This window comes from Carettochelys insculpta, chromosome 1 (assembly GCF_033958435.1).
Source record: "Carettochelys insculpta isolate YL-2023 chromosome 1, ASM3395843v1, whole genome shotgun sequence".
Taxonomy (NCBI): domain Eukaryota; kingdom Metazoa; phylum Chordata; order Testudines; family Carettochelyidae; genus Carettochelys; species Carettochelys insculpta.
Genome location: NC_134137.1, coordinates 262,006,386 through 262,027,093, shown reverse-complemented (window position 1 = coordinate 262,027,093; position 20,708 = coordinate 262,006,386). Strand labels below are relative to the sequence as shown.

General features: G+C 47.1%; 1 protein-coding gene across 1 annotated transcript in view; it reads right to left on the bottom strand.

Annotated features, from left to right (window-relative positions):
• Positions 1-20,708, bottom strand: part of CACNA2D4 (calcium voltage-gated channel auxiliary subunit alpha2delta 4) — a 191,074-nt gene that overhangs the window by 117,285 nt on the left and 53,081 nt on the right. The window contains exons 16-22 of the mRNA XM_075000558.1: positions 20,141-20,215; positions 19,607-19,693; positions 16,858-16,929; positions 4,601-4,662; positions 4,159-4,226; positions 3,962-4,007; positions 2,535-2,632 (exon numbers count right to left, since the gene is read on the bottom strand). Coding sequence (XP_074856659.1) covers positions 2,535-2,632; positions 3,962-4,007; positions 4,159-4,226; positions 4,601-4,662; positions 16,858-16,929; positions 19,607-19,693; positions 20,141-20,215 — 508 coding nt within the window. The remainder of the gene's footprint in view (positions 1-2,534; positions 2,633-3,961; positions 4,008-4,158; positions 4,227-4,600; positions 4,663-16,857; positions 16,930-19,606; positions 19,694-20,140; positions 20,216-20,708) is intronic.

Sequence of the window (20,708 nt, the reverse complement as noted above, 5' to 3'; positions counted from 1 at the left end):
TGTCTCCTTTTACTTTTTACTCTCAAGCTTTGCTTGTGGAGATTGCATCTATCTCAGACAGCTTCTCACCTTCTTCTTTCCCACTGGCTTTCAAATTTCCTGACTTGTGTCCATTTACTTCTTTCCCATTTTCAGTTTGCCTGACATGTCCTCCTGGATGCTTCTCCATTAACTTAAGTCTAACATGGCCAAAACGGAAGCCCTTAATTTTCCTTCAGGCTCTCCCCTCTCACCCCATTCTCTGCTGTTATTGACACAACACCCTCCTCTCTGTCACTGATGCCTGTGAGCTGGTGGGGTGGGGGTGGGGGGGGTCATTGACTCCTTCCTGCTCTTTACCCAGCTCATTCAGGCCATGTCCAAATCCAGCTGCTTCTTCCTCCACAACACTTCCGAAATCTGAACTTTTTTTCTCTCCACATACTAAAACTTTCAGCAGACCCTTAACATTTACCACATTCTCCTCCTTGACACACATCCCACTTCTTTTGAGGCTACTCAAAACAAAGCCACTAAGACAATCTCATTGGCTTTTCCCTCACACTATGTTATATACTCCCTGCTTCCTCTGAATCTCTCCCCTGGCTCCCTCTTCTTACCTCAGCACATTCAAACTTCTTGTATCAGAGTGTAGCAGAGTTAGTCTGTATCTTCAAAAACAGCAAGAAGTCCTGTGGCTTCTTATAGACTAACAGATATTTTGGAGCATAAGCTTCACAGGCAAAGACCCACTTCACCAGATGCATGAGTGGGGATTCTGGAGGAGGGTTTAAATTTATAGACTCATGATAAGGAGGGAGTCCCAGTCAAAAGGAAGGCCAGAGTTGACAAGGTCAGTTCAGTTACAGGGGATGTGGCCCATTATTAGCAGCTAATGTGGAGTTGTGAACATCAAGAGAGGAGAAACCAGGTCAATTCAGTCAGGAAGGATGTGGCCCATTATCAGTAGCTACTGTGGAGTACAAGAATACTTCTTGTATTCACCCTCAATACCTTCATTTTACTATCTTGCTCTGCTAATTTGCTCTTGCCTGTTACAGCATCACCGCTGAACCCTTCATTCCACCAATGATAGCAATTTTGAACAGTTGTTTGTTGGTGCATCCCACAAACATCTCTGTGCTTTCTTCTGTGCTACCTCTTGGTCACAGAGCAACTCTGACGATTAATAAGTCCACCACTTTTTCCTCACCCTGATTCCTCCTGGAGATGCACTTCTGCATTGATATTTACAACACATCAACCAACCAATGATGTTCTGGTAGAGCAACAGTTGGGAATAGATTATTTTATTTGATGAAAAACACAAACACAACCCCAACCAAATGATTTGGAACCACCAGGGAACATCAAGTAGTCCAATATCTAACTTATAAACCCACATAATATCTTCATTAGATTTGTACTCTCTTACTCATGGCCCTCCATTGTCACTAACAGTTTGCCGAAAGAGCTAATGATTGAAATTGAAATAAGATACTGCAGCTGTGTCTGCACTACAAAAAGAACTTTGAAGTTGCTTATTTTAAAGTACAACTTCGAAGTAAGCCACTTTGAAATTGAGAATCTACACACACCCTACTTCAAATTTAAACTTCGAGGTAAGGCAGTACTCCATTCCTGGGAATGGAGTACGGACTTCAAAGTTGGGCTGTCTAACTTCGAAGTAAGGGAAAGTGTACTCTCTGGTGGCTACTTCGAAGTAGTGCCTAACTTCAGAGTTCGTTCCTAGTGTAGACGCACGCTGCTTGTCTTTTATGTTCTGTTTGGGGACTGTCTAACACAATGTGCTCCTAACTCTGAATAGGGCCTTTGGGAAGTACCATAATAACAATGATGCTATTACTATGGTTTTAGGACTACTCAGCTCAGAACTAGACATAGCCTCACTTCCCTTCCTGGCTCCCTGCACTGCTCTGTCAGTACACCTCAAACACCCGCCTGCTTTTTCAGGCCTTGGTCTCTTCAGAACAGAAATGTTCAGTCAGACTTGATTTAGTGGTACAGGTTGAACCTCTCTAGTCTGGCATCCTCTGGACCTGACTGGTGGCGAATGAGAGAATTTGCTGAACCATGGGAAGTCAGTATTGTCTAGGAGCATTACCATCACTTCCACTATTTACTGGGCTCTTAGAAGACATTTAGGGGTAAATTACACCCAAATAACAGCACAGAACACTGACAGCCAGGACTGGTGGCTGGAAACAAACTTTCTGGGATCACAGGAAACTTGGCCACACCCACGATAAATGGTCGCCTGGATAACTATAATCATGCCAGAATATGGATGTTGCCAGACAAAAGAGTGCTGGACTAGAGAGGTTCCACCTGTAGTTATGAAATTAAACAATCACCTCCTGGGGATTAGAGTGCAGCCCCCTCCATTTATTTCCACTTGGGAAGCAAACAAGTGTTTTGAACTCAGCTCTGAAGACATAAGCATGCAGCACATGAGCTCAGTCTGCTAACACTCAGGTTCTCATGGACCCTCTCCATGGGAAAGAGGCACCACAGAGCTCCAGCAGAACACTCACATTCCAGATCAGGTTCCTCTCCTGTGAGGAAGCGGATCATGGCCTCCAGCTGGCTGAGCTTCCGGTGATCTGGATCAATATCGGTGATACAGTAAATCCTGCCGGTGAGGACAGAAACACAGATAATCAAGCAAACACGCCAGGGAAACTGTGAGTTGGAATAAAATATCAGAACAAGTCCTTGGCCATTTAAGAATTTCAGTTGTCCCTATGCTGTATCCTGTGGGTGCTCAGAACTTAACCACAACAGCCTGGAGAGAACTCAGCCCCTCCTCTTAAAAAGAGCACAGGACCCTGCAACTCGTGCTAACAGAGCATCTTTGTTGGCAGTATAGCTCCCTGACACATGGCAGAGCAGTTCTAGATACACCCAGCAAAGGGTAATGGTGACATATACACTGGTATGTTTATAACAATATTCAGCTTGATGGAGAAACCTGGAAAACCAAAGGAGATAGCAAACTTAACATTGAATAAGCTTGCAATGTGTTATGCTGGGAGGAGAAACCAATGCATAGGTAGAGGCACCAGGATGCAGAGCTGGAAGTTGATCACGTCCCTGTATTCCACACGAGACCGGCCTTTGTTCAGTTCTGGACACTTCCACGTCAGAGTGGAGGGCATAAAAATACAAATTCTTAAGGAACTTGAAGGACTGGGCTATGAGGCAAGACCAGAAGAAGTGACTATGTAAAGCTGGTGAACAGATGACATGAGTATATGTGTTAAGGATGCATGTAACGCAAGGAGGAGGCGATATGGTTCAAGGAGAGTTTGAGGGGTTTTAACTAGCGTATAAGAAGTTGGGTAATTTTTGCAGTGTGTCTTGCAAATAATTGTTTTAGTTTTGGTCCATTTGAGGGTCATGTATCTGAATTTAATGTTGAGTTTCAGGGACATCCGAATCCCAAATCTCAAAGCAAAAGTTGAAAATGCCAAACTTGGTTTGTTTCATGGCTAAAACCAGGCAAAAGCAAAACTGTTGCATGATGTGATTTTGCATTAATAAAGTCAACTCCAGGTTCACTAGAACCACATCTGGGCTCAGTTAAGTGGCATGTGACCCAAGCTGATTTCTCAATGAATGTAATCTGACCTTGCAACAAAATCTCACTTTGCTAAATTGTGTGTGATTTAAGGTATAATCGTAAAGTTCTATGCAAGAATAGGACATGGTTGTGCAAAGGAGAATTGAGGAGGAATATCAAGAGATCTCTCCTGACAGTGAGATGGGTCAAATAATCTGCTAGAGAAAATGATGGAAATCTCAGGAGCTTGCACCAAACTTTGACACCATCAGTTGCTTTAGGACAATCTTGCTTTTCTTCAAGGCTCATGAGGATGGGATGGCAGAGCAGAGCAGTAAGTGAACTCTAGCGGTGATTTCAACACAAAGGTCCATCATCAAGAAGATATAATCGACTTACCATTCATTAGCTAAGGTCAAGTCTGGCTGCAGCAGGTCATGCAAGCCTGAAACCAGGAAGCAACCAGTCAGTCTATCGATCAGGCAATGAACCAGACAGACAGACAGAAAGAGGAAGAGGTTGGGGTCAGAGAACAGATGAAAGTACAAGCCCATCCCTGCCCTCCACAGAGATGTGACTGGTTCAGGTTAACCTACCTTCTTCCACTGATGTGTTCCCCAGCAGTATGTACTCCCCATGCCCACGGGAGAGGACGACACCCAGACTGCAGGCAGGGGGAGAAACAGGGTTGGTCAACAAGGTCACATGCAATCCCCAAAAGCTTAAATCAGACACTGGCTCCTGAGAGATGAGCTATGATTCTCAATACAGGGGAGCAAGGAAAGCTTCTGGCATAGCCCGTATCAGGGAAGGAGGGACCAAATAGCCACACCCCCTGACAGGAACATCCAGATGTGAAAGTGAACAGGTGCACCCTCGTGATAGCTCTGGTAAGAGCAGACTGAACTGTGGCAAAAGCCAGCAGGGAGCTATTTAAAGAGCTGGCAGGGGACTGGGTTGCAATAGGATAGTACCCATAAGACGTTTTAAGTTACTTTCACACCAGGTACATCCAGGCACTGAACCATACTCGCTCACCTGAAAGGCGTGTCACTGATGTCAGTGAAGAAGTAATCATTAGTGAGGAAGAGAACCCGTTTCTGGAAGAAATGTGCAAAAAGGGGAAAGAAGAAACTTTCTTGAAAAACAAATCCTAAGGTGGGGGAAGGCGTACACAGCCCTACTGCATCACAGCAACAATGGTGATTTGGGGACGTGACCCCCAGGCAAGTCAAAAGCATCTGATAAACTCCAAAAACATCCCCCCTTCCCCTCCATAGGCCGGGTCTGAGACCCTGGCACATGTGCAGTGTTCAGCAAGTCAGGCTTTTCAGAGATCCACTCAGTCATTCTATTTCCTCACCGGGCCAATAAACACCTTCGCTCTGGGAAAAGTGCATCAAAGTGCAGAAAGCAGGAGGAAGCTGACTTTCCTCTCACTGCATTAGGGATATGCTCACTGCACAACCAGAGTGCCTGGGGTCTGTGGTGCCAACAGCCAACTGGGGTTTAGGGGAAGGATATCTCAGTGGTTTGAGCATTGCCTTAGTAACCCCAGGATTGTGAGCTCAATCCTTGAGGAGGTTATGAAGGCATCTGCGACAAAAAACATTTCACAGGGAGGAATACCTCAGCGGTTTGAGCATTTGCCTGCTAAGCCCATGGTTGTGAATTCAATCCTCAACGAGGTAATTTAGGAGTCTGGAGCAAACAAATTGCTAGGGTGGGGAATAGGTCAGTTCAGCCCTTGCTTGGGCCTCCAGTGTTCTTCATGATAGTAGTCCTGAAGTTGAATAGATATCTGTCAGGAAAAACCTGCCTCCAAAGAAGTAGTTCAGTGGCTTGAGCATTGGCATGCTAAACCCAGGGTTGGGAGTGCAATCCTTGAGGGGGTCATTTAGGGATCTGCAGCCAAGAAAGCAGGTGCTTGGCTCTGCCAAGGAGACTGGACTCAGTGACCTCCTAAGGTCCCTTCCAGCTCTATGAGATGTGCATTTCCACTTATTTACAGCTGCTACTTCAGCAGCAGCCAGAACTCCAAGCCCCTTGGAAATGCCAGGCCCTGGGGCAGCTTCCTCTTTGCTCCCACCATCAGTGGGCCTACTTGGGGTCCTGCTAAAGAATCTCAGCAGGGTAGCCAAGTTGGCCTGTATTTTCTGTGCATAGGTCCCACAATGCCTCAGACTGACCCTATCTGTAATGTGAGCTACAATACATTATCTTTCCCTGCTTCCCCAATTCTTTTACAGCACGGCTGAAGTTTCAGAGAAGCAGATGAGGAGGACTGGAGGCGGGAGAGAATGGATTTGGAAAAGCCAGAACAGAGGCTGCAAAACTGATTGCAGCTGACTGGAAAACAGAATTCCCAGCTTGTGGGAACTGCTGATGGTTTTAACATTTATTTTCAGCCTGAGACAGGACAAAAAAAGAGAGACTGTCAAATATGTTCAGGGAATGAAGAGTTACGAAAACATTTCAATCCGGGAAACAGAATGAAGGAATGACACTTTTAACCTACACAAAATGTCAGTTTGAACCAAAACATTTAGTTTCAAATGGAAAAATTTCATTTGCAATTTTACTTACAGAAACATTTTAATTAAATTTCATTCTGAAATGCAGCTTTGGAAAAATATTTATGGATGTCAAAAAAGACATTTTCCACTCAAAAAGGGTCAATTTCAATGGCATTTAGCAAGGCTGGAGAACATGCTCCCTTTCTGAGGTTGTGACAGTAAAATATATTTCTTGGACTGTTCTCATTCTGGTTCAGAAGAGCAGTGAAGTGAACAGAAGAAACTCCTTTCTAGACCCAGGGCAGGAGATAAGGATTGGGTGAGTGTGAATGCGAGAGAGATTCTGGAGCAGTGGTTCTCAATCTTTTTGTATTGGTGTCCCTTTTCAGACAGCAACCCTCTGACTGCGACCCCTCCTGCTATCAATTAAAAGCCGTTTTTATATTTAACACTATTTCAGAATAATTCTATTTAGAATCCTGATATTTAAAATGAGTGCACCTTTCCTCAACACTTTCAAATAAGAGTAAAACACACTGATATCAAATTATTGTTATAAGCAGAAAAGTTATTTTTTCAAAAAAGTTACCTTTTTAGAAAGTGCCACTATCGCTTTGCCCAACAGACTTTGTGACCCATTGCCACAACTACTTCTGTGGTGCTGCTGGCAGAGGTGCTGCATTCAGAGCTGGGCAGCCAGAGAATGGGGGCTGCTCACTGGGCACCAGCAGCAGCACAGAACAGTAGATGTAAGGTTGGCAATGACATAATGTTTGACTTTTGCACTGGGAAGGGTGGCTATGGTGGGTGCAGGCTCTAAGGCAAATTGGAGAGGTGGGCCTATGGCATCTAAGAGGTTGTTCTGCTCCACCTCTGCCTGGATGGCTGACTGTTTAATTATAAATTATCTTTTTTTCCCAGTCTCTGTATTATGATTGATCTGTGGTTTAATGCAGCTCCTCAGCTGCTGAACAATAACACCCTCTAATGTCTGAGTCGCACTTTTTAGTTGTAAGACAATTAACCTGTGTTGGTTGTCTACAACCCACAGAATGCAATTTCTTTAAAGTGGTGATCATACAGCTCTATTTAGGAACAGGGATCGCTGCCTCGCACGTGTGCAATACTTTCTGAAATAAATACACTACTTTGTGATGGAAAAGTGCGTGTCATTTTCTAAAATGCTAGCTTTAAATGATACATTGTATAGTGGTTGCAGCTCTCTGCTTCAAGCATGTATTTGCCACCCCCATGTCCCAAACAACTCAGAGAGCCTCGGCACTCTAGAGAATGCCGGAAGGTACGATATCCAGATGAGAAAGCAGGCCCGACAACAACACTGGAGACACAGAAGGGTACAGAGGACCTGCCAATGTCAGAATTTCCAAATCTGAAGAAGTGGGTCTGTCCCATGAAAGCTCATCTCCTAACAGATCATTTTGTTGGTCCTTCAAGTGTTATAGGGTGGCTTTAGTGTATCCCAGGGGTTTTCACTCAGCAGGTGGGCTAGTAGGAATACAGATGGAACTGGAGCTAATGAACTGGGTGAAGAGACAGAAGGATAACTTGCTCCATTCATGGCTTTAGCTCTTTTCCTACCAGGATCACAAGAGGCTCTGTGTCTGTATGCATGCACGCACCTCTCCCTGACAAAACATCAGCACTCAGGGTATTGGAAAATCCATCTGCCACTGCAACGGCAGTCAAAGGGACTTGAGGCAAAGCTGCTTCCTGTTATGGGAGATTTGTCAGCTGGCTGACAGCTGAGCATTGTCCAAAGAAAAGCACTCCCATCACGTCAGAGAAGGATAAAATATGGCCAGCCCAGAAACCCAGAGTAAAACATTTTGTATGGCCACACAGATGGTCAGAAATTAGAGTTTCCCCATCCTGGAGCTTGAGTGGTTGCAGAAGTACAACCTCATTTCTCATCTCTCTCTTGGAACATCCCAATTTGCCTGGTGGCTCCCACTCCTTTCAACACTAAGATGATGGCTAAAGACAGTGGGTTTGTGTGGTGGTTCTCAGTGGTGAAGACTTTTCTTCTCCTCTGGCCTTGATTCCCACTCTCATTTTGTGTGTCACCCTGGCTCTTTCTCTCTCCTCATCCTACTTCAGCTCAGTGCTGCATTTCACCCAACCAGACAATTTCCTCCTTCTCAGTGCCTTTTCCAGGACGCTGGAATCACACGCACGTCCTTGCTCTTTTGGTTTAACCCCTATATTTACAGTCATTGCTACCAACCGAGGCTGCTCTGCCACTAGAGCTCCCGAAGGAGTATCCTTCAGGTTCAGTCTCTAAGTCCCATCTACCTCATCCATTGACAATTCTGAATTCCCCTTGAAACTAGGCATATTCACACTGTAAACAGGGCATACATTTTTAGCAGTCCGAATAATGGAATATTAGATGAATTTACCAAACACTGCGGTGTATTTTCCATCACGGGCAAATTTTTCACATGAAGTTTTTTTGTTTGTTTTCTAAAAGATCCACTCTAGGGATTATTTTGGAGAAGGCTTAAGACCTGAAATCAGATGAAATGATCACAATGGTCCCTTCTAGCCCTGGAAACTATGAATCAACTGTGCGGTCACTTTTATGTCAAAGACACTATTAGCTATATTCCCTTCATTCAGTCCTTTCCACCTGCCTTATTCTTATCAAACTTAGGCTCTACCACAAATTGCCTCCTCTGCTTTCTGATCTCTGCCACTCGTTTCTATGTGCCATGGAAGCAGCACAGCGGCACTGACAAGTAAGCTTGTCACTAACACTTTCTGTCCAGCTCCCTGCATCTTTGGAGGGAAAGTGACATGCGATGAGTTTCAGTTTCTTGCTAGGTTAGCAGAGTCACAGAGTAAAAACCTTCTCTTATCAAGGCCACTTTTCATGATGTTCACCCAGGGAATGATGTTTCTAATCACACCTTTTAAGAAGCAGGAAGTGACTGGGTGAGAAGAAACAGGATAGCTCTCTACTTGCAGATGGAACTATGGGGGCTTCTAGGTGCCTTCTGAAGGAGCTACTTAATTGTTATGAAGCAAAATGGAAAATAACGTGTTTTGATGAGATCATTTGGGAATTTTCTCTTTACCAAAACAGATGCTGGATGCATTGTACTATGGATCGCACCTCTACAGTTTGGACTTTCATTGTCCAGCAACATCTATGATCTGGCCTGCCCATGGGTACTTGATGGGGGGAAAGCTGCGGACCCCACGCTCAGCAACTCCATTCCCACCCTGCTAGACTTTCAGAGCACCACAAATAGCTTATTTCTGGTCGTGGGTTCATGGTGCACACATGTAACCTGAACTGTACTACACAGAGGGGCAATTAATGGAAGAACCAGGATTAGAAGTGGGCCAGGGAGTAAAACGGTGGTAACACAATAAAAAAATGGAAGGGAGAAACAGAAGAAGAGAAGTTACTCACCTGTAGTAACGATGGTTCTTTGAGATGTCCCCGTGGGTGCTCCACAATAGGTGTCGGGCTCGCCCAGCGCCGCAGATCGGAATTCTTCTAGCAGTTTCTATTGGATCGCGCTTGCGCCAACGTGTGCCACTCCCCTGTGCGCCCCCGGCCACGTGTGCTTTCCGGTCCCCGCCAGTTCCTTGACCAACCGCCTCGGATGCTCCTAAAAAACACCAGACAGAGATCCGAAGCGGGGAGGATGGGCGGGTGGTGGAGCACCCACGGGGACACATCTGTAAGAACCATCATTACTACAGGTGAGTAACTTCTCTTTCTTCTTCGAGTGGTCCCCGTGGGTGCTCCACAATAGGTGACTACCCAGCAGTAACCCAAGTAAGGAGGTGGGTAATCGATTTATGTGCAGCTTGCCCCCGAAAGGACTGCTGTCGACAGACGGGTATCCTCCTCGAATACCCGATGCAGGGCGTAATGCTTGGCGAAGGTGTTGTAGGATGACCAGGTCGCCGCTCTACAGATGTCTTTAACGCGATTCCCTTGAAGAAGGCTGTTGATGCCACCACCGCCCTGGTGGAGTGAGCCCTAGGCAGAGCCAGCAAAAGGGTCTTTCGAAGCTTGTAGCACATTTTTATACAGGATACAATGTGCTTTGAAATTCTCTGGGAAGAGAGGCCTTCCCCTTTTGACCTGGGAGCGAGAGACACCAGAAGCCTGTCCGTTTTGCGGAAGGACTTAGTTCTGTCTATGTAGAAGGCCAACGCCCTTCTCACATCTAGGAGATGTAGGCGTGCCTCCTTGCTGGAGCTGCGAGGCTTCGGGTAAAACGAGGGTAAAACTATTGGTTCGTTAAGATGGAACTCTGAGGAAACTTTTGGAACGAAGGCTGGGTGTAACCGTAAGGTTACCGCCTCCTTTGAGAATACTGTGCAGGGCGGCGTTGCCATCGCTGCTGCGAGCTTGCTCACCCTGCGGGCTGACGTAATCGCAGGAAGGAAGGTTGCTTTCATAGTAAGGAGTCGGAGGGGTACCGTGGCTAAGGGTTCGAAGGGTGGTCCCGATAGCGTGCTGAGCACCAAGTCCAAACTCCACGACGGCGGTAGCGGTTTTCGAGGGGGGTACAGGTTCACCAGCCCCTTCAAGAACCTTGTGACGATAGGGTGGGCGAATACGGTGGGCCCTTCCTCTATATGCTGAAAAGCTGATATAGCAGCGAGGTGAACCTTTATCGAGGATAGAGAAAGCCCGTCTCGTTTGAGGTCCAATAGGTATTCTAGTATTACGGTTATGGGAAATGTCAAGGGGAGCTAACTATTTGGCAGAACACCAGGCTGTAAAGCGTGTCCATTTCTGTTCGTAAGTCCTCCTGGTGGAGGCCCTTCGGCTACACTCCAAGACTTGTCATACTCCCTCCATACATGTGCTCTCTAAGGTGCTGAGCCATGGATTAACCATGCTTGTAGGCAGAGTCCCTAAGGGTGTGGGTGCACTATGGACCCCTGAGCCTGCGTGAGTAAGTCCGGCGCCACCGGTAGGGGGAGTGGTGGATGATCCGACATGCGCAGAAGCAGGGGAAACCATTGTTGTCGGTCCCAAGTTGGGACTATGAGTATCATGTGAACTCTCTCCCTTCTGGCTTTCTGCAGAACCTTGTGGATAAGCGTTGGGGGGGGGAAAACGCGTAGAGTAGAGGGCCCTTCCATGAAATCATGAATGCGTCCCCCAGGGATCCCTGCCCTATTCCTGCTCTGGAGCAGTACTGGGGACACTTCTTGTTGTACTGGGTGGCAAACAAATCGACTTGGGGAAACCCCCATGTACGAAATATGCACCATAGCAGGTCGGAGCAGATCTGCCATTTATGCGTGAGTGCGAAAACGCCTGCTCAGCTGATCTGCCTTCACGTTGTGGGTGCCCGGCAAGTATGAGGCTTTCAATGTTATGTTGTTGGCGATGCAGCAGTTCCACAATCGGACTGCTTCCGCGCATAGCGCATGGGATCGTGCCCCTCCTTGTCGATTGATGTAGAACATAGTGGAGGTATTGTCGGTATTGATCCTGACTACTTTGCCATGTAGGCATTTCCGAAAACGTCTGCACGCATTGAACACCGCTCTGAGCTCCAGTATATGTGCAGTGTCTGTTCCGCAGGGGACCATAGCCCTTGCTTCACCTTGCTGCCAATGTGCGCTCCCCATCCTATGTGGGAGGCGTCGGTAGTAAGAAAAATAGAAATTTGTGGTTGGTGGAAGGGCACCCCCACTAGCAGATTCTTGGGATTTCCCCACCACGCTAGGGATCTGCGCACTTCCGTCGTGGGCGACACTACCCTGTGGACAGTGTGGGATGCCGGTTTGTAAACACTCGCCAGCCAATGCTGCAGGCTTCACATGTGTAACCTGACATTCTGCACCACAAACATCGCTGCCACCATGTGCCCCAACAGTTATAGGCACGTTAGGACCGGCACCGCGGGGCTGTACATCATGACTTGCACCAGGGAGTTGATGGCACAGAAGCGGGCGTCGGGCAGGTATACTCTTGCTGCGATAGAGTTTATGCATGCCCCTATGAACTCTATATCTTGCGTGGATTCGGTCTTTGACTTTGCGAGGTTGATAACTAGGCCCAGCGAAATAAATGTGTTCGCGGTGATGCGTATCATGCGTAGGACCTCTGCCTTTGAGGCCCCTTTCAGTAGGCAGTCGTCCAGATATGGAAAAATAAACACCCCCGTCTGTGCAGGTAGGCTGATACCACTTCCAGGGTTTTGGTAAAGACTCTGGGTGCCGAGGATAGGCCGAACGGAAGAACCCTGTACTGGAAATGTTCCCCGCTGACCGTGAAGCGGAGGAAGTGTCTGTGTGCCAGGTGGATTGTTTTATGAAAGTAAGTGTCTTGTAAGTCAAGGGCTGCAAACCAGTCTCCATCGTTCAGTGCCATAAGTATGGAGGCAACTGTGATCATCCGAAAGCATTACTTGCGCAAGTAATGGTTGAGGCCCCATAGATCCAAAATCGGCCTCCAGCCTCCTGTTTTCTTCTCTGTTAGGAAGTAGCATGAGTAAAAACCTTTCTATTGGAATTGTTCCGGCACTCTTTCCACCGCCCCTATGAACATGAGGTGATCTACCTCCTGCTTCAACCTCGCCTCGTGGGCAGCGTCCCTGAGATGAGGCCGGGTGGGAGGTTTCGTCGGTGGAAGTGACTGGAAGGGGATCGTGTAACCCGTGGCTATAATTTCTAGCACCCATTTGTCTGTGGTGATCTTTTGCCATTGGGAGTGGAACGGTTTGAGGCGATGATGGAACATGAGATGAGAATGGCATTGAGCGATGGTGTTGATAGTGCAGCCCTTGACATAACCATCAAACTTGCTGTCTCTGGGCTTGTCCCGAGGGTGTACGGCTTTGTTGAGAACGTCGTCTGGGGGCCCTGTACTGCTGCTGCTGTTCATGGTGCCCTTGGTCATAGCCTCGCTGATATGGAGCGTGCTGTGGTTGGTAAGCATAGCGTCTTTGCTGAGGATAGAACTTCTTTTTCTTGTAGGGGGGAGTATAAATACCCAAGGTCTTAAGTGTGGCCCTCGAGTCTTTGCTGGAGTGGAGGACTGAGTCAGTTGAGTCTGCAAACAGCTTTTGCTTGTCAAAAGGAAGATCCACGATCTTTGCCTGTAGGTCTCTGGGGATACCGGATGTCTGGAGCCAGGATTCCCTACGCATTACCACTGCTGCTGCTGTTGAACATGCCACTGTGTCTGCCACGTCTAGGGCAATCTGGACTCCCATCTGCGACGCCGCGTAGCCTTCTTGGACAATCGCCTTTAACAGTGGCTTCTTGTCCTCCGGGAGTGAATCCATGAGAGGAGTGAGTCTAGAGTAATTGTCAAAGTTATGGTTTGATAGATGTGCCGCGTAATTTGCCATCCTCAATAATAGAGGGTAGAGGAGGAGTAGACCTTCCTGCCGAACAGCTCTAGTTTCTTAGCATTTTTATCTGACCCCCCTGATTTGTACTGAGATGTTTTCGACCTCTGCTCAGACGATTTGACCACCAAAGAATTGGGTTGTGGGTGACTAAAGAGGAACTCCATGCCCTTGGCTGGGACGAAGTACTTCTTATCCGCTCTCTTGTTCGTAGGCAGAATAGAGGCTGGAGTCTGCCATATGTTAGTGGCTGACTCCATAATGACTTCGTCCAGTGAGATAGCGATTTTAGATGAAGCTGGGGGTCTCAAATTTTTCAGGAGTTTATGGTGCTTCTCCTGCTCCTTTGCTATTTGAACGTCCTGCATGAATGCTACTCCTCTGAACAGCGCCTGGAATTGTTTAAGGTCATTCGGAGGGGAGACATCCCCGGGGGCCATGGCCTCATCTGGGGAGGATGAGGAGGAACAGCTGGGGTAAACCTCCCCCAAATCCTCTGGCTCCCGAGTTCGGTGGTATACTTGCTCCCTGGTGGGCTGTGAAGGGAAGTCTCGGGCAAGGGCCCGGTGATGGAGACCTGGACCACGATCAGGGAATGTACCCATGATGTCTGGGAGAGCGGGATCTCCGCGACGACATTGACAGTGGTGAAGCTGGTTTGTGATAGTACTCAAGGGGATCCATGCCCCAAAATGGTGAAGGTGGCCTGAGCTACGGCGAAACTGGTTGGAGGAACGGAGAGGGAGGCCCGAAATAAGCCGGTGGAGTTGCAGCCCAGCGGTGCGGCGTGCGTATCTTGGGAGGGGGGCTGGGTGATAAGGGCAGCACAGCCCTGCCTGGAGATGGACTAAGGTGCCGGGTTTTAGCTCTGGCCCTGGCCCTGGCCCTGGCCCTGGCCCTGGCCCTGGCCCTGGCCCTCCCCTGCAGGGTGGGCGCCACCCCCTCTGTTGTCGGCGCCGCGCTCAGCACCATCAACAGCGGTGCCGCGCGGGTAGCTTTCTCCGGCTCCGGTAGGCTCCGTGCCGGGTGCCCCTGCGCCGCCGGCGCCACGGGAGCTGGTGCCGCGTGCGGAGGCGCCGCCGATTCCGGTGCTTGCTGCGCTGGCGCTCGCGGCGCCTTCTGTATAATTGGAGGCTCGGCCTCTGCCACGTGTGCTGCTGCACTGCCGCTTTCATCAGCTCGCGGCTGGGGCCTCTGCGTTCTGCTCGTCCTGCTCACTGGGACCGCCAGCAAGGATCGAGCCGGGGAGAGTTTCCTCCTCTTCTGCACAGAGGGGGCAAAGAGGCTGCCTTCCTTTTATGCGACCCAGAGGGCCCTTCTGTGTGAGGCTTCTCTGGCGATTCAGGCTGGAGGGCCTTATCAAACAAGATCATTTTGAGCCTCTTTTCTCTGTCCTTCCTGGCCCTAGCTGTAAGCTTCGCGCAGTGGGAACACTTCTGGGTAACATGAGACTCTCCCAGGCAGCGAATGCATTCATTATGCCCATCTGAGGCCGGCATAGCCTCGCGGCATGACTCACACTTCTTAAACCCCGAGGAAGCCATCGCAGTGAGTCTTTACTGTTAATAGGGTACTTAGCCACTAATCTGTGCTTTCTGACCCAAAATAACATTCACGACCTTCAGGGCAGCGGACGGCTTAACAGCCTTCTTGTCCGCCCCTCCTTCTTTCCTCTGCTCTCTGCTATCTAATAGTGACAAACAAACGAACTACATGTAAAAAAACAACTATCTTATCTGTCTCTGGCTTTAGCCGGAGCGGATTCCGTCTGCAGCCGATGGCGATTGAGAAGGAACTGGTAGGGACCGGATCGCGCACATGGCCAGGGGCATGCAAGGGAGCGGTGCGCGTCGGCACATGCGCGATTCAATAGAAACTGCTAGAAGAATTCTGATCTGCGCGCCGGGCAAGCCCGACACCTATTGTGGAGCACCCACGGGGACCACTCGAAGAAGAACATGGGGCTGTTGAATTAACAGAGGGAAAAACATGGGAAAAACAGAAAAGAATGAGGAAACCCACAGGAAACTTGCAGGGGAAAATTGAGAAAGAACATGGGAAAAAAAGAAGTGGAATTGAGAAAATATAGAAAGCAGATGGAAAAAAGTATATAAGGGAAATGTCAGATGGGAACAATAAAAATGAAGGGAAAAGGGAGGAAAATGGAGAAACCTTCAGGTAATTGTGATGTTCTTTAAAATGTTGAAATAAGATTCTTTCTGATGTCTCACAGAAAACTATACCATGGGACTGCAGCAACACAATAAACTAAGAGATGCTAACCCCTGCCTGAGAGGATAATGGGATCATGAGCAACAAGCAACCTGAGCTTCTCCAGGAGAGATATCACCAGACAAACATGGTTGCATTTTTTGACAGAATTATAAAGGTAATAGAGGAATGGAATAAAGCACATCCAATATAATTCAATATACATCAAACATTTGCTCCAGTGTCCCGTGAAATCTTACTCGTCCCTCAAATTAATTAATATTGGCTTAGACTGGATCTTTTTCACATCCAGTGAAAACCGACCGAAACACTGTGAACACAAAGTGCGGGTGAACAGCCGCGCACCGAGTGGTGGGAAATGGAGAACAGCAAGGCTGTGCCTTGGGAACCATTTTAACCAACATTTTTTGAAACGCTCTGGAAGAGGGAGGGAGAAAAATAACACAATAACACAATGGGCGTGAAAAAGTGCAGCGACAGTAATGCTGTAAGAAGCGTAGGCATGAGACTGGGGGCAGAGAGGAGTGACATATATGATATGGCAGCAGTCAAGGAAAGCTGGGGCTTTGTGCAGGGAGAGCTCACGTTGCGGAGCAGGTTTCTCTCTCCATAGAGCTCCAGTGAGATAATATCCAGACTATAGAATTCAGCTCTGGGCATCTGGGTACCAGAAGAATATTGACAAATTATACCACAGAGAGAATTATGGGGCTGGTTGGACTGACTTAGAATGAAAAATGTAAAGGCATTACATGCAAGGGTGAGCAGGTTGGAGGAAAATTTCAGTAGGATTTTTCCAGAAAAATATTAGATGAAAATTTAATCCATACTAATCAAAACCCCTGCCCAAGATTTAAGAAATGTTGGGAAAAATACCTTCTGATTTTTATCAGCTCTCCCTAATACATCTTTTCCATCTGTAAATGCTTATAATATCATAGATTGTTTCCTCTACGGAGATGCCCCTATAATCTATGAACAGTATTTTCCTTGACTTTGCCTGGACTGACTAATGATCTGTGAAGTATGTCCCAGTCTGTAGTTTGAACAAATTCTATACATACAGTGGTATAATATTAAAATCCCCACAGGAAATGGTGAACATTAGGTTTGCATCATCCTCAGATTCCCAACATCTAGTTGCTAGCTCCCTTTCAGTTGTGATCTGAATTGGACCAGGATTTCTTACCCCTTTATCCACAGGAACCTTCACATCCATAGCAAGGTAACCTGTTTCTCCATTGATCATTGCTGTTCTCAGCTGCACAGAGGAACAGATGAGCATTAGTGACTGTGATGAAGAAGGACAGGAGGTGGAGTGGTTTTTAATTTATGTAGGGGAGGCCTTGCTGAGAAATGACTAGTTCCTCTTTTCCACTGTCCTCTCTGGAATTCTCAGTTAAGAAAAAAATATGAGCAGCTCAGAAGACACACTCAGGCAGACTGGTATATGCCATATAATAATATGGATGGCTATTAAAGCCTGTAAGGATGGTCTTGTCATTAAGGATAAGGCCTTGGTGGGAAGGGCCCTGCAGATCTTGTCACCACTGCACTCTGTGACAGTGAATATGTCACGTATTCTCAATGTTTGCCAGGCACTGAGAGTCCCTCAGGTGAAAGGCACCAAAGAAACACAAAGCAAGAGCAGTTTTCCACAACAATCCCAAGGGACTTTTCACAAACTTAGAAACCAATTTATAAACTCATAAGCAGCCACCACAAACCTTTTCACCTGCCATCGACAGGCAGCCATCTCAGGACTGAAACACATCTGGTTTACAGAGCACTGCAGTACTATACAGCATGCTGGGACAGTGAAGAGACTTCTCTACTCAACTGAGGGGTCAAGAGGTGTGTCTGTGGCCACAACAGAATTTTGCAAGCACACCCCTTCTTTTGAGAAAAAAAATAGTGCTAGGGGTTGCTCATGAGCACGAGACCTTGGTTTCCTAGCTAAATGGAGAGGTGGCACCTCCACCAGCCCAATGCCTCCTAAGAGCATGCTAACACATTGGTTCAGTACTGACTCAGCAAGGAGATGGGCACTGACTTGGCAATGCAACTTACTGCAGCAGCACCTTCAGTAATTCAGTGGTGGCCTCCCATTCAAGTACTGGATAAACCCAAGCTTATAGTATCTAATAAGACCACTGCTTGTGTTGCTACTGCTGTCTGCTTGAGCATAATAAAAGGATGCAGTCCTCAGTGGTTCCAAATCACTTGTTTAATTACCCTCCATATGAAACAGTGACTACCAAAACTAGTCTCTTATAGCCAACAACAGTTGATTGAAGGCCAAAAGGCTTGGGGTATTCTGTGATCTGGCTGAGCCTCCCACAGGCTGTCTCACAGTTCTATGTTCTAAAGACAATTGTCATATATGCAGGAATTAGGAGCATGCCCTGGGTCCTGGCTTTCGGCCCTATGTGTCCCCCTCCCAGCTGGGGCCCCAGCCTCTGCTCCCTTACCCCGTTCATGTCCCCATTGCCCCCAGCCATGGGGTGCCTGAAGTCAGTATGTGCACAAGGTAAAAAGTTTGGGGACCACTTCTCTATAGTTTCCCAGCTGGCTTTCAGAATCCTCACTACAAAAAGTAGACACACAGCTCCCTTGCTTTGGAGCTTCCTTTCTCTCAAGGTCCTTGTCCTGTTGAGGTCCCTAGCCATGTATATTACTAGTCACTTCCGGTACCTCTGACATCTGTTTTTCATTCCATATCTTCCATGACCTTGCAAACCTTTTCTTTCTCAGCACACACAGACTGCAGGGCACAGTGTGAGGAAAGGTTGGAATTAGATGGCGGCAAAATCTAGAACCTGATTATTTTAACATCCCCTGCTTTTTAGGCTATGATATTGGGTCTGAGCCAGGGTCTGATTCTCCCACTCTAGTGATGTGGCAGTGCTCCACCTCAGTCTGAATCTGTCTGAACTTTTCCAAAAAGTATTTATTGGAGCATTGATCTCTTCTGCACCTCCCTTGTGAATTCAGGTGCCTGGGTCCCAATGAGAACAAGAAGCAGGCTCAAGTGAGAAACCATCAGAACTGACCCTGAATCAGACAAAATAAGGGAAACTGCAGACCTAGAGTACGTCTACACTGCAACAGAGAGGTGTAATTGCAGCACATGTAGAAATACCAGAATTACAACTGAACTAGATCAAAAGCTAACTGCAGCAACATGAGAGGGTGTGTGAGTGAACCTCTTCCACCCAGGACTGTGGGTGCATACTCGAGCAGCCTGCGCTGCACAGCTTTATTGTAACTCTCACTGGACCTAGCTCCACTCTAACTACCTAACTAGATCAAAGCAACAGTGCAAACTTCCTTCACATTGCCCTGCCAATAAACCTCAACATTGACTTGGAAAAAGTCCCTCTAGACATGACCGAATAGTTCAGTCTCAACTGGCCATTCTATCTCTGACAAGAGCGCCAACAATGATGCCAATTGTGATGGTGCCAGCTATGACGATAGTTTTAGTCTACTGGGAACGGGATGGAAACTACCAACTCTTTTTAGATAGACCACTAAAGAGTTATCCCATTGTGAACACTTCAATCCTTGTCATCTTAGAATGCACTCAAGGTGCTGATCAAGATATATAGTTCTGAATCCTATTACCATCCCATTAAGGCATTCGGTTTCTTTGTTTCTAGAGTAGCCTATATGTATGTCAGGGCGAATGACAATTTTCCAGTTTCTACCCATGCCACAATCAGACATCCCAAATGTAGTGTAGAAGCACCCATAGAGGAGGAGACAAAGAGTAAAGGAGTGGGAAGGGGATGTTGTTCTCTGTAGAGATGAACTCTCTGCAATAATGCTCAGCCCTGGACAGAAGAAACCAGAAATTGCTACAATCTACTATTAGGATTCCCACCCCCAGTAATTAGGAGGAAAGGGCCATGAACAGGCTACAGTCTGATACTCACTATTTCATCTTGGTCTTCCCACTCCACCTCAGAGAGGTCCACACTGTTGTAGTTCGGTTTGGGTTTCAGCTTCTTTCCCTCCTTGTACTGGAGTTTATGAAAGAAATAGAGTTCTAACATTCTAGATCAGCCCTCTATCATGTCAGACAGTCAATAGTGCATTGCTAAAACAGAGAAGCCATATTTATTTTGATTGACTGGCAAATGAGCATTTAGCTGCAGGTGTCATCTTATCCTATTGTCCATTGTATTTCCTCTGTGTAGGCAGGGTCTGGAGATGTGAGCATTAGTATGAGCTACAGGCCATTTCAGGAGCAAGGGGCTAGCTTGGGGCTAGGTGGGCTTCCAGGTAACTGTACAGGCTGTTTTGTGTGACTGTATTTTGGTAGTTCACAGAAGGGAATTTGGAGAGTGGAAAGTTTACGTACAGCAGGAGTCCATGATGATGACCTGAAAGCCCTAGCAGTTGTATAACACAAGATAAAGTCCATGGCTCTATGTCACACTGGTACTAAGAGCATCAGAATCACCTACCAAAGGTCGGAGGTCCGGGTGTGAGAGAATGTAACCGTTGTTAGTGTTCAGAAAGGCATATCCATGTACTCCCAACTGTTAAGAAAAGGAATCAGACTAATTAGCCGTCTCCTGTCCAGTCACTCCCCTGTCATGGGTGTCGTGAGTCCATTGTCCCACCAACATTACTACTGATACAATTTAACCACCAGGAAGAGGTTCTGATCTCTCTGGGTAGCAAGATGGGTCCTTCCTGAGTATTCTGCATAAATGGATTTCTGGATGCTAATGAGGTAACTGATTTGTGTGTGTAACTGCAGTAAGTGCACAGACTGACTATCTAGTAATTACCATCCAGGAGGTAAGATTAGTTTTAGTATCCACAGGACGCAGATGTGGGACAATGGGGAACAGGCTGGCAATAATAGCACAAATATTGAGGCAATAATCAAAAATGTTTTGGTGGCTACTGTAGATGCACGATTGCGAGTGGATTTCATAGCTCACTTTTCTGGAAACCAAGCCCCAAGAGGTGTATGTGAAGCACCAGTGCCTTTGGAGCATCTTCTGTGGCTGAGCTTGGCTCTGC